Source organism: Crocodylus porosus, unplaced genomic scaffold (genome assembly GCF_001723895.1).
Source record: "Crocodylus porosus isolate Cpor-Errol unplaced genomic scaffold, CroPor_comp1, whole genome shotgun sequence".
NCBI lineage: Eukaryota > Metazoa > Chordata > Crocodylia > Crocodylidae > Crocodylus > Crocodylus porosus.
In genome coordinates this window covers 11,159,367-11,183,628 of record NW_017728928.1, presented here as the reverse complement: position 1 = coordinate 11,183,628, position 24,262 = coordinate 11,159,367, and the positions used below count along the sequence as shown (strand labels likewise).

At 51.8% G+C, this 24,262-nt stretch overlaps 1 protein-coding gene across 1 annotated transcript in view; it reads right to left on the bottom strand.

The window, feature by feature from the left end:
* Positions 1-5,688: 5,688 nt before the first annotated feature.
* Positions 5,689-24,262, bottom strand: part of SLC9A3R1 (SLC9A3 regulator 1) — a 30,465-nt gene continuing 11,891 nt past the window's right edge. Inside the window, exons 2-6 of the mRNA XM_019542500.1 lie at positions 17,687-17,848; positions 13,991-14,144; positions 9,784-9,824; positions 7,540-7,647; positions 5,689-7,081 (exon numbers count right to left, since the gene is read on the bottom strand). Coding sequence (XP_019398045.1) covers positions 6,917-7,081; positions 7,540-7,647; positions 9,784-9,824; positions 13,991-14,144; positions 17,687-17,848 — 630 coding nt within the window. The 3' untranslated portion in view covers positions 5,689-6,916. The remainder of the gene's footprint in view (positions 7,082-7,539; positions 7,648-9,783; positions 9,825-13,990; positions 14,145-17,686; positions 17,849-24,262) is intronic.

The following is a 24,262-nucleotide window of genomic DNA, read 5'->3' as shown; positions in this document are numbered from 1 at the left end:
GGGCTGGAGGAGCTTAGGGATCTTCTCCGCAACGTCTCGGATGCGGGCCCCCAGGAAGCAGCAAACTTCCTGGGCCGAGGGGTTGAGGCAGCAGATTGCCCCCTCCATCCCCCTCAGGATGGAGACTCTCATGACAAACTTTGCTTTTTGTCTTGGGGAGAGCGGGGGCGGTAGCTGCAGTTAAGTCTGTGTTGCCTGCGGGAGCTGGCAACTCCGCAGGCTCTGCTGGGGCTGCAAGAGGTTTGTACCTGATGCAAAGCTCCAGCGGGCCAGGGGCCTTGGTGCAGCGGGCCTTGGGGCCCTTGACCACCTTGGTCCAACCCCTGGGCTGGACAGAATGGGAGGTCCCCGAGTCCTCCCTCGTCCTGGAGGGAGACTGTGGTCTACCCTCCGTCTCCTGGGGGAGAAGGGCCTGGCAGTAGGAGTCGATGTCCTGCTCGCAGTCCCTGATGGCGCGCAGTCTCTGGACTGTGGCCTGGAGCTCCTCCAGCTGGTGCGCCAGAGACCCCAGTAGGGAGCAGACCCCGCAAGGGGAGATGGCCACGCCACAGAAGAGGATGAGATATGGCATTGTTTCTCTGAGGGGCTGAATGTACCTCTGCTCAGGCCATTACAATTTACTACCAGAATCAGAACTGGCTGAAGATTTGGTCCCAACCCATGTCATTCCAAATCCAGCCCCATTTCAGATCAGTGAATCAGTCTCATTCCCAACTTCCATATTTCCATTGTCATCCCAAGTTACCGAACAGTTCAGAGGCACAAACGTTATCTGGCCTATGAACGATTTGCAACCTATTGCATGATGCAGGTTGCTCATCAACTTGCTCAACTCTTGCCATAGTACCTCCCCGTCAGCATTTCAATCACTGGGACCATTTTGTTTCTTTAGGACTCAGCTACACATCAAGTTACAGCTGCCTAAACCAATGGCACAAGTAACTTTTGGGAAGGCGCTGTCCTGGTTTTCATGAGATTTTTAATAAAAAGGGCCACAGACTTTTCAAACCTCTTTTTACAAGAGCTCAGCAACATGCAGCATCAGGAGGAAGACCTGGGATGTTCTTGCAATGGCTACAACTGGATGCAGGGCCAGCATGGGATGGGGCCAAACGACCTAGGGTTCTGCTCAGCTCACCTACCTGTTTCAGGTACTTGAATAGATCGTAGTGTATTTTGAATGCATTTGTTGCTGTAAAATCCCATGAGGCAGTCATCTCACCCAGTGTCTTCAGAGGTCATTCCTCAGAGATGCTGGTCATTAGACTACACCTTGACTTGGGATAGGGAACTGATCCATTGGATGCATCCACTGTCATTTAAGTTTTTCTAGCACTCCTATTTTAACTTCCTCACAGTTTGCTTCTTTTACCTTCATTATTTTTTTCCTATCCACCCAGATTTAAGCAGGCACATTTAAAAAACATGTTCAGTTCTTTTTTGGAAGATGAACTATACCTGCAATTCTTAGCCAAAAGTATTAAAGATGTTCATGAAGCATTGTCTTAAGATGGTCCAGCTGGCTCCAACTCTGCAATGGAATTAAAAAATTCCAAAGGAACAAAACAAGAGATTTTTAAAGGCACTTAGAAAAATCCTACTCAGTTACTATGCACATCTTTAGACACCCAAATACCTTTACAAATGTTGTGAAGGTCTCTAACACCTCCAACCCACAGTTGTCTACTTCTCATCACTTCCTAATTATGCATTATCAGCGTTTAAGGCAGGGGTGGGCAAAATGTGGCTTGCGGGCCAGATGCGGCCCATCAGGCCATTATATCTGGCTTGTGGGGCCCCTCAAAAATTTAGAAAATAAATAGTTATCTGCCCCAGCTGCCTGTCATGCGGCCCTTGATGGCTTGCCAAAACTCAGTAAGCGGCCCTCCACCCAAAATAATTGTCCGCCCCTGGTTCATGGTCAAGACTTTATTCCAGCTACAAAGCCTTAAATTAAAAACTGTTATAGTGGAAAATATAAATTTCAAGAAAATCCCATGTAACATACCAACACCACTTCTGACAATGCACCCTTAGACGTACACATGCATTGTACTACGTTTTTCATCACAAGCTCACAAATGGGTATTGTCAGCACTTTTCCCCAGTTCCACGGGCTTCTGATGGCTAAACTCCATCTTGCGAGCATGTGTCTAAGAAAGGGGTCTCAAAAGGATCAGAACGAGAAGGGATAAGAGCTTTCTAGCTAATAAAGACTCTTTCCAAGCCAAAATACAAGGCAATCTGATATACTTGATAGATTGAAGCCTGGCCTGAAAAAGAGAGTCAGGAAATTCTCAGTTAAGTTCTCACCTCTAGCATCGCTATAGTCTTCCTTGTTTATTGGGCATAAATTCTTATTCCTAAATCAAGCATTAAAGGAGGTTTGGGCACATGGGAAATATCACACCAGCTCCATCCTGTGAAATTCCAACCATGCCTTGAAAAAGGTCAGGCTGCGAATCTGGGCAGATGCAGCGGCCCAGTTAAATGGACACCATTAATTGCATGCAGATTCTCCCTCATTGGAAGTTAAAGTGCAGGGTTGAAAACTACTGGTTTGGGGCATTTAGGCAAGGCCAATGCTTCCCTGAACAGGGGTGGGGAGAGGGGTAGACATGGATGGTGAACTAGGTGACCACCCAAGGTCCTTTCCAGCCCTGTTTTCAATGAGTTTGCAGTTCATTGACCAGAAAGAGATGGGGTTACCCACAACCCATCTATCAGCTGATATCTTGGAGCTCAGCTGAACGAAGTGGATGAGGTCTTGTTCCACAGGTGTCCATATAGGCAGGAGAGAAATCATCACAGAGACTGTCCCCTGAAGAGTTACAGAAATAGCTCTACTGGGGTATCGAACACCGTAGGCTGTGGCTATCCAGGGGTCTGGGTTTCTTCTGCACTGTGCTTAACCAAGCCTTTCAGCTGTGTGCACACTCAGGATAAGGGCTTATCTGTATGACCCACTTAAGCCGCTCGGTTTTGTGAACGCTTATAGTGCCACAAAAGACGACACTTTGGCCAAAGGCCATGCCACAAGGTGGCAGCCACAGAGCAACTCGGGCTGCAGCCAGGCTCAGCAAACAAGACGACTCGGCTGGGCGCCTTCCCCTGCAAAACCACTTCCTCCCACACAGGCCTCTCGGGGATGTCCTGCTGTTTATGAACTCTGTCACCATCATCACCCAGGAGCTGGTGCATGGAGAACAAGGCCTGATGGAGACATGATGCTAATGCATCTTTAGTAGCAATCATTACCCGGCTGGCAGGGGCCTGCGCTTGGATCAAAGCCTCTGCATAATAGCTCAATGACAGGGAGGCACTTTCTGGCCAATTAGAGGGCTCTCTCTGTGGGAGCATTGCGGTGTGTTGCATACTTCAGTGCTTTACCCCAAACTCACACCCTACTACAGTTGCTTGTTTTACCCACCAGCTACAGCTTCACCCAGCTTGACTCTTTCCTCCATGGAGTGATCCTTATTTATGCAGTCAAGCAACCCCTCTCCCCCGTTTCACGTTTCGCCAGGTAACCTCCCACCAGGGCAGAACCCGAGTGTTTTAGGAAAAGCAGAGACGTCAGCCATGAGCCCAAGGAAAAGTTTCATTAGCTAGTAGCAGGAGTAAGTTCTGTCCTAAAGGACTTCCGACACTGTCAGGCTCGAGTTTACTCACCCTTCCTGCATCTCGGCATCCCCACTTTGCCATTTCAACTTTCTTCTGACTAAGGGTCGGTGCCACTGATCTACAAGCTCAAGACAGGGCCTCATCTCTCCCCATGAGGAGTGGGAACAAAATGGCCAAATGCTTAGAAATTTGCTTAAGTGCTCACAATATCAGCCTGTAAGCATCATCTGCTGCTGAAGCTGGTCCACTCATCACCCCGCTGCCTGCTAGTGTGCACCCTGCATACCTGGTGCTGCCACGTCTGCCAGCAGAGATTAGATGTGCAGGTTTCCCTTGCCGTTTGGGTCAGCTTCTGGACTCGGGCATCTCTTCTCCATGGCTCCTGACGCCTCACTTACCTGCCTACGCCACTGTAGACCTGACGCTGAGAAAGTCCACGCACTCTAATCATGTCAGAGGTCCCTCCAATATCCCTCCCCAATGGTCTCTATTGTGTGGAAGTCAAGGAGAGCACCCTTGAGCCCTCACCCATCTCCACACCATCTACTTACAAGCGATCACTTGTTTTGCTGCTTTGAGGGGCTCCGATAGCCCAGTCTGTGGTCACTGGCCTGATGCTTAGGGCTTGTGAACAAGCTTGTGAAATCTCACTGCTCCAGGGCAGCTGGCTTATTTTCCCCTCGAGGGCTCAGTAGGTGCTGCCCTCTAATCAGGTTACTTAATGCTGAGATAAGAGTCGTTGGACCTTGCCGTAACTGCTTCCTGAAAATCCTTTACAGCTATGGCTATAGCAGATTACAGTTGATAGACACTGCCTCACCCAACCTCTTCCCATCCCCCTCAGCAGCAGGGATTAGACCATGATAATCTATAAACATGAACCCTAAAGGAGCAAATTTATCCATCTCTCCACCTCCGTGCCCCCCCCGCCCCTCCATAGGCTCTAGACATAGGCTAATCGCAGCAGCGTTGCCGTAGCGTGCATCACAGCTTTTGCAAGAATGCCACCCCCCACCCAATTAAAGAAATTTCTTTTGCAAAACTCTTGTTGGTCTAATAAAAGATATCACCTCTACCATGAGCCCAGATTGCTTTTACCCGCCCCCCCAATAAATTCAACTTTCTGATGCACTGGACACAGGGTGTAGAATTAGCCTTTGACACAGAACCTGCCAAGGGTCAGCTATTCCTCCGCCGAATGTAGTGGCCACCACGTAAGAGCCAATTTATCTCCAAGAGACAAACTGTCAGGAGTAAACAATGGATTTGCCAAAAAACCTGCAGTTCTAGGGGAACAAGCTCTCCTCAGATTCACATTGCACTGGATGGTTTGGGCCAAACCCTGGAAGCACATTTCCAAGATGCTCAAACAGTTTTGAAAATGACCTGATAGTTCTCTCAAAGCAGGCCTAACAATTAAATCATCTGAAAATTAAACGGTGCATTTTTGTTTTGGGCCAACTCTTATGGCCCGATTAACCGGAACCTACTTTTTCCACGCGGCCATTGTACAAAGAAGTCACTGAGCGAGCGATGGAGCATTTCTGTTGTTTTCCATCTGCTGCACAGTCAGCAGTCTAGATGTGCAAACACCCTCAAGGCATTTTTGGACAAGCGTTTCCTTCCCTGCCTCAGTGCTGTGCTGCACTGGGCCAAGTTACCTGAAAGTCTGACTTCACCCTTGTGTCAAGAGATGGGGACACCACAGCAGGCAAGGCCACACTGAAGAGCTTTAGCCTGTTGCGAAGAAAGAACAGCCTCCCTCCATAAAACTAGGTGAGGCAGTCCTAGATATCTAAGAATACACTGCATCACTACCTGAGCCAGCACTGGAGATCTGCCCAGATTTCCTTTACAACATGCTAATACCGTGGTAAGAGCATGTCAGGACATTGATACGTGGCCATTTCAGGCCCTCCTCCCAGATCCTATTAGACGCATGCAGCCGGTGACAGTTATAGTCACAGGGCTCTATCTATAGTGAAAGAAGAGCCCTATAGAAGAGAGGATTGCTTGGAGCATCCAGGCTCCAGCGTTAGAAGGATTTAGCCTGAAAACAAATGCGAAGTCAGAAGGGTTTATTCCAGTAAACAGAATTTCTCTTGAGTTTGAAAGTACAACACCCGATCGCAAACATGGAAATAAAACTTCTGCAAGAAATAATTTCCTCAAAAATACATTTAAAAAAAAAAAAAAAAATGGTGATTGGAAACATGTCATAAAAGAAACAGTCCATTCAGGAACCTTTAAATTAAGCACTCTAGCAGTTCCTTCCTCAGGAGTAACTGAACATCAGTTGTGACAATTGGTCCAAACGCCACCCACCCTTCCTCCCCAGGCGGAAGTGAACCCTGCGGGTTGTAACATGGGAAGAAAAAGTTCCCCCTTTCCCTCTTGTTCTGAGGTCTCGGCTACCCTGGAGAACCGAAGTTTTGGAGGGGAAGCTGGCTCACGGTTTGCATGGGACAAAAGGTTCCAGGACGGCCGAGTTGTATTCAGGACACGTTGTTTTACTGAGGTCGCTCTTGGCAGACTAAGCCAGTTCAGCTGCAATGCCCTCTTGGGCAGCCCCCCCAAACCAGAGGACTTTGGGGAAGGGCAGGGGGAGGTGGACCACCGTGGATGCAAGTCTCAGGTCAGAGGTCAAAAAGGTCGGTTCTCGGAAAGAATGTGGTTTGTTCTTGGCCACGCTGGAGTCGGAGATGTTAAAAAGATGCTAAAAGCCTAGGGCTGAAACATTCAGAACTAAAACTAATGATTTTGGGGGCTCAGCTTGAGATACTGAAGAAAGCCAGGCCTGGTCTTGAAGGAGCTTCTGAGCATCAAATCAGGCTCCCTTGAGGAGTCTCAGGCTGGGGCCCCAAAATCGTGAATCCCTCCCGATCGTTTTAGCCTACGCTTTCTACACAGCTTCCAGCAAAAAGCTTGTGAGATGGAGAGTGAAAGGCAGAGGCCCATTACAAATGTGCAGGGTTTATTTCAGGCCCACGGAGTAGCTCAGTTCTTACCACGCGGGTGAACGCCGCTCTATTTATAGTATAAAAACAGCTTGCCATTCTCTGAACATTAACGCTACACCGCAACACGCAACAGCCACTGAGCCTTTTTTTTTTCCCTTCAGAAAACAGTAAAGTGAAAGAGAATCATGTGTCTCAACTGAGGAAGGGCCGGGAGGACTCTGCTCCCTAGGGAAACGGGAGATCGAGGGGAAAGCAGGATGCTGGTGGAGATTCGGTCAGATCCGGGAGAGTCTGGCATGGCCCCTGTTTCGCCTCCCTTTCCAGGGAAGTCTTCAGAGGTTGCTGAACAGTTCATTTTTCTTGCTCCAGTCCATCTGAGGTGCCCTCTTGCTGGTACGTTTCTGGTGCGCCCGCTCCTTGGCCACCGCCAGGGGTATGTTGAGGTCCAAGGGGAGATCAGATGTGGAGTTTCGCTTCTCCTTCTCCTCAGAGTTAGGCTGGAAAGGTGACAGTGGGGCAACATAAGCTGTCATAGTCCACCCTGACCCTCTCCTCTCACCCCCCTGATCGGGCTGGTGGTCCTCCCCTTGCATATGGCATATTCCATTTAGTTTCCACCCTTCTCCAGTCTCTCGCATCCCACCACCTCCAAATCATCTGGCTTGTACTCCACGATTGGTCTCAAAAACCTAGGAAGGAGGAGAGGAGGGGGCGATTTCTTGAGGTGTTGGTCTCATGAACCCCATGACAGGGACCGGACCCTAGCCCCTCATGCACTCCGACTACTTTTATTCCAGAGAAGGCGAGCAGACCGGGGGTACTCCTTGGACAGTGGGAAGAGCACTCCCTACCAAGTTTGCTTGGGTTAGGGGCTTAAATGTGAACCCTCTTCACCCTCCGTGGGAGAGCTGTCCTGCAGCTCCCAGCCCACATCCCCACCAAACAGGCCCCCTACCTGCTGCACCTCATGGTGGGTTTCATTCAAAGTGGGAGATGCACAAGCTGGCTCAGGGCTAGGCAGACTTTCAGACACGGAGTTTGGCCGCTGCTCTCTGCTGTTCTCCTGAAAGACAGAGAAGCCCAGTGAGACCCTGGTGACCCCTCCACCCAGAGGAGATGACCACGCAGCTGACACACTCCTGCGTTTTTCGCCACCTCCTCCCACTCTTTCCATGACAGCCTGTCCCTACTTGGACAGTTCAACTGGCTCCTGCATGTTGGAAGAGCACTTGGAAGGGCAGGAGGTGCGAGTTCATGACCATCCTGCATCTTCTGTTCCCCCCTTTAAGGTCCAGTCCCTACAAATGCTGCTCTCTTGAGATACCCTGTACATGAAGGCCACGTAGGAGAGACTTGCCTCCTCCAGAAAGGGAAAACACATAACCAACGAGAACGTCAGTGGCTAGTAGACCCAAGTTAACGTGATGCAGAGAGGCAGGATGCAGGCAGATAGGTGTGCTGCCCAGGCCCTCATGGGCAAACTGGTTGGTAACTCTGTGTCCCCTCCTTCAAATGTCATCTGCAAAATCCCCTTAGCCACCCTCTTCCTTTAACACCTTGAGAGATTCACCTGTGTGGAGGGTCACAGCCCTCAGGATTTGGAGGGATGGGATGCCTCTTTTCAGAGCGGGTACCACACACCGCATTCCCCGAGGGACCAGAAGGACCAACAGCTGCTCAGCTCCTCTAGCCGGAGCCAGAAGGGAAGGCCAACTGTTGCATCCTGGAAAGATTAGCTTAAATGCTGGGGCTCTCATTAACAGCCCCTGCCCTCTAAGCATAGACTGGATCTTACCAACAGCTAGACCTCTTCTGCACCCCACCAGGGGGATTTGAGGGCACTTTGTTAGGGAGATGGACAGAATCACCATAAGACAATGGAAAGCAGAGAAAGGTGGATATTGGCTCCAACTCGCCCTTCTCTGTGGAGGGCCTGTAAAACGGGCAGCTGGGAAATCCTCTCTCTGAGCACATAATCCACTGAGACTGCAGACGAATAAGCATCTTGTGGACAGGCTGCGATGCTATCTAATCCTTTCCAGCCCCGGACGGACACCAGCTGTGCTGCTTCAGTCTGTGGCATTCGGGAGGCAAGAAAATGTCCTTCCTTTCTCCAGCCTTTCAAAGTCACTGGTCACACTACAGCTCCCAGCCTCACCCGGGGGAAGAACAGCATTTGAAATGTCCTGGGCTGGAGGCTTGTCTCTGGGACTGGTCCATACACATTTCCATACCAGACTCAGGGTGATACAGTTAAGGCAGGAATTACCTTGTTACACAGGTGTTTATACAGTGCTTGCTTATTTCTGTAAACGGGCACTAAGTTGGGCCAATATAACCACTTGGGCAGGACACCAAATCTCAGCTAAGTACAAGCACCACGTGCAAACCAGGCCTCAGGCCTAAGGATTGGGTGAGATGGAGGGGAGGAGATGCAGGTTTTTTGTTCAAAGGGTGGGGAAGAGAGATGCAATAAGTGCCCTCTATTGCCTCACCTCATCTTTGTGGTTTTGCAGAGAATCCTTATCTCGCCACAAAAGGATCTCTGAGTCTTGTGCGCTCTCCCCCTTTCCAAGTTTCTACCCAGGCATGGAAATTGCTTGTCAAGCACAGAGCTGGGCAAGGACCCAAGCTTTCTGCAGGACCCTTTCAAGACCTGGCCATTCCACATATAGGCTCAGCCACTCTCGTAGGGTGCCTGACTGGAAGAGGTGGTGCCCAGAGCAATTTGAGGGGGAGGTGTGCATGCATCTCAGTCTAAGGACGAAGCCCCAGGCTTTCCTCCTTCCCCTGACATGCGTTCAGCTTTCCCTGGAGGCTCTTGCCAGCAGCTGCCTCCCCTTCTGCACCACGTTGCATTGGGTTTTGTTTTTTCAAACCAGACTGGAAGTAACGAGGCCTTTGGAAGAGCCGCCTGGCTGCGGGGCTCCAGCTGCCCTGGGAAAGAATGGGCCGTTCTGTTCTGCGGGATGGGGAGGAGCCGTGCAGCGAGCGACACGCCTGGGCCAGGGCTGGGGCTGGAGCCGTCCGCTCTCTTCTGCAAAGGGCAGCTCTGCCCTGGAACAGGAAGGCTCCAAAGCTAGTTAGCTTTGGAGGGGAGGAGGAAGGAGGGGAGCGCGCTCATCCTGCACTGACAGCCATCAGCGAACTCAACGTCAGATGCCTCCTATGAAAACTTAAGACTTGGTGTGAGCTTTACCTTCTCTACTTCACCGTTGACAACCGGTTCTGGCAAGGGACCTAGGGATAAGATGGACACAGTTAGATGGTGCTGTGTAACCCTCTTACCACCTGCCTTTATCCAGCTTTGTGACTGAAGCACCAGGACCCTGGCAGCATGATACAAGGGGAGCTGCCAGCCAGCTCTGTGCATGTAGCCTTCTCCTCCAGGACATTAAGCTGGGGGAAAGTTCGCCCTCCTCCACTTCCCCAGCTACACTTCTGCCTGGAAAAGCCCAAGCTTGGCTGGCACAGATGTGACGGTGCCTTCTAACCTGACCGGGAGGGCCAAGTCGCATGCTGCCACCCGTCCCCCACCACATTTCCCCACTTCTGGAGTGGAGCAAGTGATGCCACCGGAGCCACCGAATGCCAGCTCAGCAGCATGGCACTCTAGGCCTCATTCCCCAGACAGATCCCACAGGCTGTTCTTTATGCAGGGAATACGGCGCAGACCCCACTGTGATCAGGAGTCAGTCCCTGGCAGGGGGCGTGTGGAGGAAACCCAGCTCAGATTTATCACTAGACATTCCCAGCTCTCACATGGAGGGACTCGCCACTTGTGGGGGGTAGACAACCCGCCCCATAAAGCGACCTGGGCCCCAACGTGTAGGGAGCTATCACAGAACGGGGGCAGACATATCCCCCTTGAGACAGAACTGCCTCAAATCAGGCCACTCGGCTCTTCCCACCTGGGGTTAACGAGTTGGCTCAAGCCTCCTGCAGTGTCCCCTCTCCCCTTTTCCTCTGGTCAACTGAGAAAGCCCCCAAAAGCCAGAATGCTAGGCAACAGAGGAGCCCACATATTGTTACCTCCACTCCGCCTGGCTGCCCCAGGGGCAGAATGCGCGTCCCCCCCCCCCCACCGCCAAGCGGCTTTTTCCTCCATCTCCTACCGCCCTGGAGAGCTCCCTTGCTTCAGTTTTGCTGCAGAAAGTGGCCCTCTCAGCAGAGGTAGTGGATTACACCCCCCAGCCTGGACAAGCCTCTGGTTGTTACCCTGGCATAGCTAGAGGAGGTGAAGCGACGGGTGTTAAGAGTTTCCCTTAGCTAGCTGCAGCGTGGTAAAAGCTATGAAGGGCAACCTGCCCTGGGATTTTACAGTAGCTCAGGAAATGCATGTCTATTACCCTGCAGCTGCAACTCACCTTTGCTAGGTATAAGAGAGAGTCACCAGCAGTGATGCTCAAACTAGGGGTTAGTGACTGGTTGCTGGACTGGGGCAGTTATAAGTGGAGCCCAATGTGTTGCCTCAGTCTTCCAAATACCCCAAATTAGCAGGAGGTAGAACTGCCCTGTGGCAACTGTTCCTGTGTCTGCAATGACCCCACGGTCAGTGAAAGCTAAACTGGGACAACTTAACCCTTAGCCAGGTTCAGGGCTAAGATGTGCTGCATAAGCTCTTGCTGTGGGAGAAGAGACAAGGACAGTTACTGCAGGGCCTCTAAGGTATGGGGAAGCCCTGTCCCGGCTGACTGTGGACACGCTAGCAAAAAGAACCACATGTCGGAGTCGCACAAAGTTCGGCCCAGCGTAAGCAAGGGCTGAGACCGAAACAAGTTGGGGAACTTGTGGCTTCAAGCACATACTGATCTCATTCCTGTGCATGGAGGGTTGAAAGAAAATGGTCTCAAGTTGAAGTGAACATTGGCAAAGCCAAAGGCTCAGAGGTAGGGCACAGAAATTTGAGAAGACGGCTGTGGTAGGAAACCACATCCTTGTAGTCCCAGTGATACAAAGGTTGCACGCTCCATTTCAGAGTTAGTTCGCAAACCTGTGCTCCTGAGGGCAAGCAACCAGCTGCGAGGAGGTGATGGTGGGTGTACGACACACTCAGCCCTTTCACCTGTACCCTAATCGCTGTCCAGTCACGCATCCCCCTTTGTTAGACCCACTTCACAGGTGGGTGAACAGAGGTGAAGTGATTTTACCAAGGTCACAGAACAAGATGGTGTCAGAGCCTGCAAGAGGCGAGCAGCCCCAAGCCCTGCTCTGGTTCCTGGACATCAGGACCAATCAGAAACATGAAGAAGAGCAACAGGGAAGCTCACGAGAGCAAAACCAGTTAGAACATCTGTCTCGCGGTTACTTGGGGGAAGATCAAGAGGGCAGAGGCAGGGACTTTCCTGGCTCGTCCCTTTAAAGAGATCTCTATGGAATAGAAAGCACTGCTCCTACACCCTTCTTTACACTAGCCTGGCTGAGAAACACAAAGCTCCTTGAGCAAAGGCCAGGCTGAGGGTCTGAGCCAGGCGGCGTGATTCAGGTAAGTGTGTTCTCGGTGACTCCTGTGTTAGTACAGAACTGCACTCAGGAGCGGCCCAGTCTCCTGGGCAAGGAGGAGGAGGTTGCCAGGATTCATTAAGACTCTGGAGCTCCCTCTGCTCCTCCATAGGAGTCACATCAGCGTTACGCAGAAGATGCCCAATTCTGCCCTTCCTCCCGCAGAAGGCAGACCTGCAGCAAGACACCTGCGCGGTGCAGGTTGGTTGCAGACCTACGTAGATCTGACCCCCGGCCACCTAGATTTCCACCTGGCTTGTTAGGCCTCTGCCAATCTCTACTTAGCAAACTGATCATTACCCTCTCCCAGAGCCACCCTACATTCGAGGCACCCCTAAATTTCCACGGCTCAGCAGAGTAAAGCTGTTCCCTGCTTCTGTTATGGAGAGGAGATGCACCATGGTTTAGTTTCTCTTTGGACAAAAAAACCCTTCTTTGTTTAGGGCTCAGGGTTTTTCTCAAACACAGATTGGAACCACAGCTGTTAGAGAAGGCCTAAACATTCAGCAGACCCTGCCACAACAAAGCCACATCCTGTGTCAGGGGTGGGGAAGGACTCTAGCTCTCTAGGTCATGAGCTCAGAGCAATCACTCAGGTGCTCAGCTAGAATTGCCTGCATTTGTCCGCACAATGCCTCTCTCCTCTGCAGGGGAAGCCCTGTCTTTAGGGCAATGAAGGGGCCTGGAATTGTCTACTGAGACCTCCTCCAGCCACTGGACCACCAGCACCGCATTAATCCCTCCTACGTGATGTAGCCCCACCGGGCTTACACCCTGGCTGGGCCGTGTGGGTTTCTGAGCAGCTACAGGAAGTTGAGCTACCTTGATGCTTAAGCCACAGAGAAACAGCCTGGCTCAGAATACGACTCACGCAAGCACTATTTTGTCCGAGGGGGATCAGAAACCTTGCTAGATGCTGCAGCCCCGCTTTCATACAGGCTTCCTAGCTGTCATGTAACACTGGAACCAAGACCCGTGCATCATAGATGAACCAGGGAAGGGGAATGTAGGGAAAAAAAAGCTCTGACCTTCAGCCTTCCCACCAGCAGGCCAAACCCTATCAAAGAAAGACAAGGGAAGAGCCAAGTCTGCCATAAACCTAGGGAGGGGAAAGCACGCCATGCAAAGCTCTTATATAACAAAGGGCAAGCCAGTGGAGCCATCTCTCCAGCCTGCACTTTGATCAGGAAGAGGGGGGCCCTCTGGAGTCATAAAACCTGTCAAACTTTAACCATTTCAGCCATAAAACTCCTACGATCTAGGACAGACGCCCACACGCATGCACGCTGAGGGCCCAGGGATCACCGAGCGTGGGGTAACCATGCCAACAGTCTTTCACAAGTGCCAGAAAGTTCCCCGCTGTTGTGCAAGATTACGCCAGCTGAGGTGGGCAGGCCTTTGGCATGCCAGCCAGCTTCCAGACTCGGATGGAGAAAGACTCTGCTTTGGCTCCGTGACTAGCAGCAAGCTAAATCTCCTCCCCACGAGGCTGAAGTCCTGGTGACTTCTCTTTCCAGTGCCAGCTTCCCACGGAGCCTGTAAGAGGAGCCGGCGTGTGAAAGCACCGCTTGGAAACTGGCTGCATGCTGTGGACCAGGAAAAGGGGGCATGGGGTGAGACAGAGACCCCCACCACAGCCGGTGCAGAGGAGACAGAGGTCACTTCTCAGTGGGACAGTTCTCTGCCCTCTTTCATTTTGGACAGGAAATTAAGTCACTTCCTCGCTAGGAAGCCTTCTGTTCCCAGCCGCCATCTCCTCACATTAAAGACCCACCAGCCGCTTCAGCAAGACTGAGATCTCGGTATCGCCGTTTCTGGCTTGTGTGGGAGGACATCTCACTTAAAATGCACCCCGTCTTAGTCCCCCCAGGCACGGCACATCACCACAGCTGCTCCCCTCTTACCTGTCAGGTGCGCCTCCGAGGGAATGACTTTGCACTTCCTGAAGAACTCGTCTGTTAAGACATCCACCACCAAGAGCTTGGTCTCTTCTCCACCCGCTTTGATTGCCGACACCACGTCAGCGTGCTGCTTCCCTTCCATGCACACCCCATTCACCTGGTGGGACAAAGTTAGAGCAGAGCCCGTGAGAAGGAGAAATGCTGCAACAAGGCTGGCTGTGGGTTAACACAGACGCCAGCACCAGTCACATGGCAACAATTATCCTCGTCAGCTGTTACCCAGCCAGGGCAGGAGCCTGCAGGCTACCACAGGATCCCAAGAACATTATGTATGTTGTGAGAAACTCCCTCCAGCATTAGGCACTTTCACTTTTGCCTCCGTAAGAGTCTTGATTGTCCAGAAGTCCCGGACAGCCAGGCCCCTAGGCATTCATGTCACCCGTCCAGTCTGACAGGAGAACAGGATATCTCATCGTCTCTGAAAATTCCCTCTTCGCTCCCAAAGACCTGTTTCACCCAAATCCTTAGCCTGAGGAAGAGGAAATGCAGCCCTCAGAGCATGACCAATTATTGGCTTATAGGATCATAGGAAAGTTGGGCTGGAAAGGGGTCCATAAGATCATCTAGTCCAGCCCTCTGCTCAAGGAAGGATCAACCTGACTAAACCGTCCCAATCAAGTGTCTGTCTAACCTGCTCTTGAAAATTTCTTGGGCTGGGAATCCCACGCCTTCTCCACGTAGCCTGTTCCAAGTGCTTGATCAACCTCAAAGTCAGAAAGTTCTTCCTAATTTCCAACCTAAATTTCCTGCGCTGCTGTCTGAGGCCATTGCTCCCAGTCCCCCACAGCCACAGGGAATATCAGACAGCTAACCTTCAGGTGCGCATTACCCATGGATAAGTTGTCCCAAAAACATTCTGGACTTACAAAATGTGTTCCAGGGATACCCTGTACAACAACTCCTCAAGGAAGAGGAGCAGGTCGGGAAGAGCTGACCAAGCCATGCGATTCCAATTTGGGTTTTGGACACAGTTTGGGGCACCTCAGAGCCAGGTCTCTCCAACATCCTGGCAGATGGGGCTTGTCCTGAATGTGGAGCAAGCTCTCTTACACAATGTTATTCTTCACGTGTTCTCCGAATGCCCTAACGGAGAGCTACAGCAGTGTTGCAAGCATGCTATCAATGCAAGCCCTTGCCTGCTGCAAAGTCACTTCCACGTACATGCATCACTTCATTCACAGCTCAGTGCATCCCTTTTCTCACAAACATTTCCTGCTTTGCACAAGGATCTCACAAAAGCATCGAGTCAAAAGCTGGACCATCACCATCACTCGAGCTCAGAGCTGCACTCTCATTTCTGAATAGGAGACTGAACTCCTGCACTCAGCTGGCCCCAGCCCCATCCTGCCCAGCTGTGTTATGGCTGCAGCTGACCAGATATGCAGCTGAGGCTTGATTTAAGCCAGGAACACGTGCCTGAGATCTGAGCACAGAGACTTTACACAGATCCCATTCCTGCATCCTTCCAGCCTCCAGGCACTGAGGACCCCTGCGGCCAGACAAGCAACCAAGGTCAGATCTCCCTTAGGAAATGGTTTGCTAATTCAACGCTTGGTGACTAGTGCAACTGTATCAGCAAATCCCTCCCACTGATGAAGGTTACCCGTGGCAGGGAAACATTTATATCTGTATAGTTAATTTAATTTGCTAAAACAGGTAAAGAAAAAAAATCAAATTTTATATCTATGCAACTTAAAGCTGCATTAGGGATTTTGCTGGCCTAAACGTAACACAACAATAAGTCACACCTCTAACTGATATTTCTACACTAGTAAGAGTTTCTACCATACATCTGCCCAAGCCAGTGCTTAGACTAAGCCTAGGAATCTCAGAGGAAGGGGTCCCCTGTGACCCCATGAGCCTCCCCTCCTACCAGCCTTGGCAATTTCCATCCAGTGGCTCAGCCCACGATCCTGCAGACTGGAAAGTTCACACTTGACTCCTTCCATCCACTGTTCCTCTGAAGCAGCGCAGAGTAGCAGTGGGGAGTACAGCTAACCTTTAACTCCCAGCTGCAGCCTTTCCACGTGCGGGGAACACTGGGTACTTAGCTGCTACGGCTTGGCAAAGGAGGGAAACAGGATTTGACAAGGTAGAAGCATATGGCCTTTTAAAGGAACAAACGGTGTGACACGGCCTCGCAGGGCAGCGAGTCCAACAATGAGTGGTTAACCTGCGTTCCAGCTGAGCAGGCTCGGTCGCAATGAAGGGGTCACCAAGGCTGGCGCGATTCAGGTGTCACCTGCTCCATTAGTGCCACCGTGGGATTCAGGCCCTCTGGGGAAGAACAGCGCTGAGGAATGCATGTCCAGGTGACGTGGCGTGGAAGTCAGCAGGGGGAAGGCTTTGCAGAACTTTCCAAGTTCAGGAGCACGAATTAGGAGGTGGGGTAAGCCCCAGGAATGAATCAGGGTGGGTACATGGGGTGGGGGGGGGGACATCCTGGCACAGAACTGCAGACGCCCCCCGGAGTTCTCCAGACCCGCAGCCTTTTGGAGATTAGGAAAGCAGGCAGCAAAAGCTCATTAAAATCAGATTTTCTTCAAGTGACTAGCACCGGATTGCACAGGCAATGCTGGCAGGACTGGAGGGCAGGGCTCAGGGCACTGTGTGCAAACAGCTTGGGAGGCAGCTGCCACAAGGAAGCAGAATAGGAACGGAGGGGGGCAGGAGGACTCCTCCAGCCCCTTCTGGCACATGTCAGGGCCAGGCCTGCTTAAAGCCATGTTTTCAGAGTCAAACATAGCATGCCAGGCTGCCGCACCCTCTAACACAGTAACCAGCTCTGCACAGACTGTCCAGGACAGCTGCTCCTGTGTGGGATTGCAGGCAGGGTAATGGGCACAGGGAAGGCTAATTCACTTTGGACAGGCTCGTTAGCACTGCAGTGACAAAGCGCCTTGCCAGCACTGCTACTGGTTCAGAACGCAGCCCCCCCAGAGCGCCACAGCAGTTCAGGGCACTGCTGTCAGGCTGGTACATCGGCATCCCATCCTTGCCCTAGAAAACAGACTGAATGGGTCTCCCTGCAGATTCATCCTCTTGCAGGCAGGGCTGAAGGGCTCCAGGTTTATTACCTGACTCCGGGCACTGACACAGGACAGAGTCAGTCCCTCAAAGACTTTGGCTATGGCAGTAGGACACATAAACCAGGGTCAGGACACAGGCCAGAGACCAGCCTAGTCTTTACATCCCACAGCGGTCTTTGAAGCCTTCTCCCCACAAACCCAGGAGTGCGGCAATGCAGTTCCTCTGGGGTCCCCTCCATTGCTGTTCAAGAGCTGAGCTTTCAGCACTGGCATGGGGCATCCTCACCACAGCCCAGCTACTGCATTTCCAGGCCTGGTGCATGTGGAGAGGGACAAGGGGACAGGGTGCATGGGAGACCAGTGCTCCAGAGCTTTCTGCCCAACCCATGGAGGCTGTTCCTAGACATCAAACTCTCATCTTGATGAAATACAATCTCTCTTCAGCTCACACTAAAGAGGATGAATTTCCCAGGTACATGAAGCATCTCCATTACAGATCTCCAGCCTCATGTTGTCTTTCAGAGACCACCCCCATCCCATCCTGTGACCCCCTTTCACATGTTCAACCATTCATCCTCTCTCCTAGTTGCCCCCCTCATCCAGAGCATACCTCAACAATGCGGTCTTGGGGGCAAAGTCCTGAGGCTTCAGCTGGGGAGTCCGGGTCCACAGCACGGATGTACTGGCCAGGCTTGTTTTTGTCGCTGTGGAGGTTGAACCCGTAGCCGTTGGAGCCCTTCTTCATCTGGCACAGACGAGGCCGCAGCTCTTTCTGCAGTGAAGGAGACAGAGTGTGAATGTTGTTGCTTGGCATCACTTAATTCGGCACCTCCTTGCACACCCCAAAGACCAGAGCCACCACCCTAAACACAGCCAGAGTCTGAGACCAACTCGACTCCAGATGAAGCAACAGAACAGCATGCCCCCTTCCCAGCTGGGACACCAATTAGGTATATAGCACTGGGGCAAGGCAGCTTGTCCATAAAACAGATCTAGCTAGTTAGAGACCAGTCTCACCCCCCACCCTAATGATTAAGCATTTAAAGGGACAAAGTGCAGGATACAGTGACACCTCCATGCTGCCCTTCTCCATCCCAGAGGGCTGATGATGCCTGTTTTGATATCCGAGTACTTTTCCCAAATTGCTTTGGAAGTAATTGCCACATGAGGGTGGAGAAGCCGGCACACCCGCCTGGCCTTGAAACCACAGGCAATTGCAGCTGCTGAAGCCAAACAGATTATAGGGCACCAGGGATTTCTTTGGAGGAACTTCCGGTAAATGCAGCAGTCTCAGCTGTCAGGCCTGGCACCTCCCTGTCATGAGCAGGCATCACTTCAGCACTGCCCTTCACATGGTCAGAGTGAGCAGAAGGCTGGGTCACACAGAGGACTTCACTGTATCCAGGAGCTCCTGCACACACCACACTTGGAGGAGATCTCAGCCTCCCTATTTTGCACCTTCCCTTTGATACAGGCACCACCTCCTTGGGCCAATTCTTACCAGCAGTCAGTTGCTGAGTCTCAAAAGCAGCCTTAAAGGAGCACTGGCTGTGTTGCATGAAACCAAGGGACACAAATGTTCCAGTCTGCATTTAACAGTCACCTCTCCATGGACCTCTCCCACAGAAATGTGCTCTATTGAGTCAAGGAACATCCCCCCCGCCTTTTTTCCCCGCCCCCATCCTTCCTGTCCCACCAAGCTCCCATCATCCTGCATCCTCCTCCCACAAATCAACCAGGAGGAGGGGGCCATGTCAGCAGGGCACCTAGCAGTTCAAGCTCTTCACTTCACAGCCTTCCTCAAGCACTGCTGAGCAGCCGTGGGGAGCGTTCTCCAGGACACGGGGGCAGAAATGTCGCAGGAGTTGGGGCCGAGGCCTTACTACCGCTTCCAGAACTAGATGCAAAACATTTCCCCAATGTGGCTTCCCTTCAGCAAGCGATTGACACACACAGCCCAGTAGCCGGTTGCCCAATAAAGCTTGCTCAAGGAGGGTGGGAAGTGTGAGTTTAATGTTGTTTCTCTTGAGTATCTGGGAAGTGCCAAGATACTCCAGAGATGGGGCAGTGAAAACTGCACTGGTTTTCACCTGGCATCTCCTCTGACCAGCACAAATTGAATGGGCCCACAACATCCCATGGCATAGCACAGGTCCACCTGCCAGTCATCTCCAAAGCCCCAAAGCAAGACCTCAGACTTGGCTATCCCACGGGCACTAGAACGTCTGCTGAAGATGACACTTGATTTTCTAGTGTCCTTCCCCACACCCAGTGCCCTCCAGTTCCTTTCTATTGCAAACCAATAATCAGGTTGCAGGCTATAACAAGACTGAGGTGCCCGGTCTGACGGGCGTGTGGTTTGAAGCCAAGCCAGTGTTTACTGAAAGCAGTACTATATTTACAGTCAGCTCAGAGCAGGACATGGGTGGGGAAAGATGGAGTCATTCATACCCCACCAAACTGGGCCAGCCAATTACTCGTCCTGAAACCATCCACCAGTATTTCGGCAAGAAGTGAATAAATCACTTACATAACCAGACGTCATCAAATCTCCTCACATATTAGTTATGCTTAGCACCACCCCAGGGGAGATACCATGCTACAGATGGTAAAACATGTCCCAAGCCACCTTCTACCTTGCGCAGGGCAAGAGCCTAGACATGAACCAAGTGCTCCAGGTCGATGTCCTTGCCCTTTCTATCAGCTGAAAACCCTCACCCATTGCAATACTGGAAACCAGGCTGAACTATACTGCAATCAGCCTGAGTGTTAGGACATTCTCACAACACCGCAGGTTATTCTCTTGCATGCAGAAGTTCACCCCGCACACATCGATTGGGTGTTCAGAGATCACTCAAAGCCAAAGAGGCCGACAGAGCTTTGGTGCAGTCACTGAGTTAACTGATGGGCTCTGCCTAATACCAGACTGTGCAGCACAACTAACTCTTCCAACATCCTCCTAAAGGAGCAGCTCACACCTTTGGGACATTCTTGATTGCTATTATCAGGAAGTCACAACGATGTCTGAGCAGAGTCTGACAGAGACGCACACTCAAGACCTCTTAAATCAGGGGTGGACAAAATACAGCCAGCGGGCCACATGGGGCCCACCAGGCAATTTCATCGGACCTGCAGGCAGGCACCCGCCAATTAATTGTCTCCGGTCCCTCCTGCGGCTGCCCCTGCTGAGCTCCACATGGGCCTGAGCCCTGCCCACTCCTGCCTGGGGCAAAGTGTTGTGCTCCCATCCTTGTGCGCTGGAGGGCCCTGGCCAGCATGCAAAGCGGGGCTGCTGCTGCTTGGGGAATCTGGCCACCCTTGTTTTAAATACTTCCCCCCAAGATTACCAACGGTAACTCCTCATGGCCACTGACAACAAGAGAGTCACCAGTTATAATAGTTTGTGAGTGCGGTATATCACTGAATTATTGTAACATCTCCCGGTAGCATGAAATGAGTTCACGCAATCACCAGGAACAGGCCTCGGGTGAAAGAGTGAGGTGGAACTAGACGTACCCTTCTCAACACACGCCTAAGAGACAATGCAAGTATTATGGGCCTTGACGCTCTGGTTCAACTCCCTTCAGCAAGTCCACGAATTTGAGAACAAAGTACCTGGGATTCAAGATTAGGGGATGGAGAGCGGTGGTGAAGGCAGACTCTGAAGATCAGCAGGTTGGTGGGGTAAGATGGGCTAGACTGATGATGCAAATACTGATGTAGATTTCTGTTGTCTTTAAAATCCTGCTCCTGTTGTGCAGTGCACTGTCCTTACGGTTCCAACAAATGCCTTTGTCTTAGGGATGCTGACTCAAGTGCTACCTTTGCCAGCGATTGCAAGCTCCCAAAGGGAAGATGTATAGGTGCTGAACCCAGGTGGATCTGCTGAGTAAGTCAAGTTGGTGCTCTAGCCCAGGACTCAGATGAAAGGAGTGACGACTGGCAGGGTCCCAGCTCTGAAGAAATACAGGCCCAGGCACACGCCTGAGACCAGAGGGCGTGCCTTAGAGGTACGGAAGGAGTCGGCGTCATCCTCAGGTGGCATCCGCGTGCCCTTAGCGTCTGCGGAAACACCTTGGGCAAAGCCCTATTTAGATAGCGAAGTGATAACAGCCTGCTCCCACTTGCACAGGCCGATACAATCAGAGGCTGCGGGCTGGTTCCCAGGTTTGCTCAGTGACTTCAGCATCATTCCCCGTCCCAAGCTGCTGTCACCTTCTGGACCAGAGTGTGACTAATTGCCTTGACCTAAATACCCATCATACTTTTGCATCTACTTAAGCAGCGATAGCAGTAATTGGCTTGCCTTGAGTTCCTTAGTACAGGCTTGGTCCTTTATCCCTTTAGTTCAGCTGCTCATTTATCCGAATAGGGATTCAGCAGTTTCAATCTTATTGAGGGACGTGTTCCCTACATCAACCATCACCTGGATGAGTGGTGTCACAATCCCAAAATACATCCTAGTACTCGCCAGGGCACTGGGGGCCGATTTCTTTTTATTCTCGAGACCCAGAAAAAAAATCAAGTAACCCTCAGACAGCTCCCAGCAGAAAGGACTGCCCCTGACGGCCGATCTGGGGATCCCGGGTGAAGGCTGGAAAGACGCCGATCTCCTTCAGCTCCCCTGCGGGAGGTGGAAACCGAGCTCTCCAGGGCAGCTGGCTGACACACTTGGGACAGCGACAGAAGTGCTGCAAAGCACCGACTCGGTCTACTAGGCGCAAGCAAAACCCGCAGCCGCCTCAAGAGCGAACCAGAGCTGAGCAAGAGGTTGCATGCAGCAGCTCTCCTGCCCCAGCTTGTTGCCACAGTTTGCTCCACTCCGCGCAGGCTCCCGTCTCTCTCCTCCCCCTTCCCTCCACTTCTGCTGGCAAGTTACTGCACAGGAATAACTTCAAACAAAGCTTGGAGGCCGGGCTATTCCTTTCAACGGGAGAGCCCTGGAGCCAGAGCTCCGGCTTAGGGCTGGGAGGTGCGGGGGAGAGAGAGGACTTCACACAGGAACAGGCTCGACTACGTTCATTAAGCCTCATCCCCTGAAAGGCAGGCTCCCTCATTAACTCAGGCCTCACAAGAGGCCAGCCCAGCAGGGGACAGGGCTCAACGGTCCCTTTGAAGGGGACAAATTTACAAAGCGAGAAGCATTTGAGAATCTGTTACCAGCTGCAAAGTTCATTCCAGCTCCCTTCCGGCCAGGAAATTCATTCATCCCCCAGCCCAACCCGGCCTGGTCCCTGGACCATGGGACCCATTCACGGGTGCCAAGCTCGCCCCAGTCCCTCCCCAGCATCTTGCTCCCTTTGAGGAAGAACTTGTCCAATGCTCCTCTCAACCCCTGTCATTCAGCTTCAGAATAAAGAGAATTGGGGATTTCAGAGGCGAGACAGTGGGACACCCCCCCTTCTTCCCTCCCTCTCTCCCACGCACAGGCACTAAACCAACCTCCGCCCTTACTTAAAGGCCAAAACACCACCTGGACCGCTCGGCCTCTGCAAGCTGACCGCTCTGAGAAAACCCAGCTTTCTCTCCCCTGGTCTGCAGGTGCTGGAGACATAAGGACAGCCTGCCACCGTGTCCTTCTTGCCGGGGGAGTCCCCTGCACAGCCTTGGAGGTGGCACATTGGGGTAAGCTAGGAACCCATGACGCTAGGCAGGTGGGGGGGACCACAAACGAGCCCTAAATCTAAGCAGCCCTGGGGCAGGGTGACCATTAGACAATGCTGAGGTCCACCTGGAGACCAGCTTTCTGGGCATGCTGCCTCCAGATTCACGTGGAGCATACCCGAGTGCTGCTGCAGGCCGGCAAGGCCCAGCTGACAGAGCCGTGGAAACACCCAAACCCAGATGAGGCAGCTCTAGGTGAGAAGTTAGGCTGGAGTTTTTAGCTTTCCACACTCCTCGGTCTTGGGCCTTTTCATTCGAAGCAGCTGCCCTGTGCTATGCTCAGACATGGGGATTTCTGGCTCTTCTCCTTCAAAATGAAAGGTGCTTGGCTCCTGGTACAGGCCAGACAGAGCTCCATGCTCAGCTCACAGTAGCCGACACTGTAACGAACACCCAAGCAGTGCTCTTTATGACTCATATTGCATACTGTGTTAAGAGCCTCAGCCCTGGATCAGGACCAATGATTTGCTTGGTGCTGTACAAACAGGAGGACTAACACCGTACCGCAGCTGTCTCAAAGGGGGACAAGGACCTCCTCCAAGAGATCGATCAGGCTTCAGCCTGACCCACTGACTTCCAATGGATGCAGGCGACAGGAAATCTAAAAAGGCTTTTAAATTGATACCAACCCATAACAGGCTCAGGTTTATATCCCGATATATGGCAAGAAGGGGTCTTAAACTGCACAGCAAATGGGCATCCCTACTGTAGCCGGGATCCAAAATTGCCATATTCTAGTCTGTCCCCCATATATCCTGCCCGAGCTGCACAGCGTAACGACTCCGGGCACCCACAACTCCCCCCTGGGACTCACTGCTATAGAAGCTGAGCAGGGTTTGACAGACCGGATGATTGACAATATTCCCATTTACACAAGTTAAATCATGTTACAGCGCTCCCAATGCAGGGCACAAACCATAGGCAGCTTGTTCCACACCTCTCCACGACAAGGGTCAGCACCTTCCTTTGAGGAGAAAGATGGGCCAGTCATTATACACATGCTCTGGGGTGGAGGGCGCTGTAATCAGAGTGGCTTGCAGAGCTGCTCTAATTAAAGTGCCTGCAACGTCATGTGTATTCAGTGTCCCACACTTCAAAATGGGGGCAGGGCGCTTTAAAGCTCATTCAATTAGCTTTAGTTAGTTAAAGCACCGCTGACGCTATTTTGAAACACAGGGATGCTGAATACACGTAACACGGAGGGTACTGGAGTGTGTTAATTAGCACGCTCCAGCAGACTTAACTGAGTCAGCTCTGCCGCGTACTATTAGTGTGCTAATTAGCATACATCAGAGCAGAGGTCTGTCACGTGTATGGGTGCCCTATGACTTTAGAATGGGTTCAAGTCCATGATCTGGCAGATTTCCTACCTGATCCTGAGCAAGTCGCTTATTCTCTGCACCTCGGGTCCCCATCAGCAAATGAATGCACTTCCCAGCCTCACAGTACACCAAAATGCACAGTACCAAGGAATAAGCGAGTCATGTGGAATAGCCATCCTTTGCAGTACTTGGTACAGGCT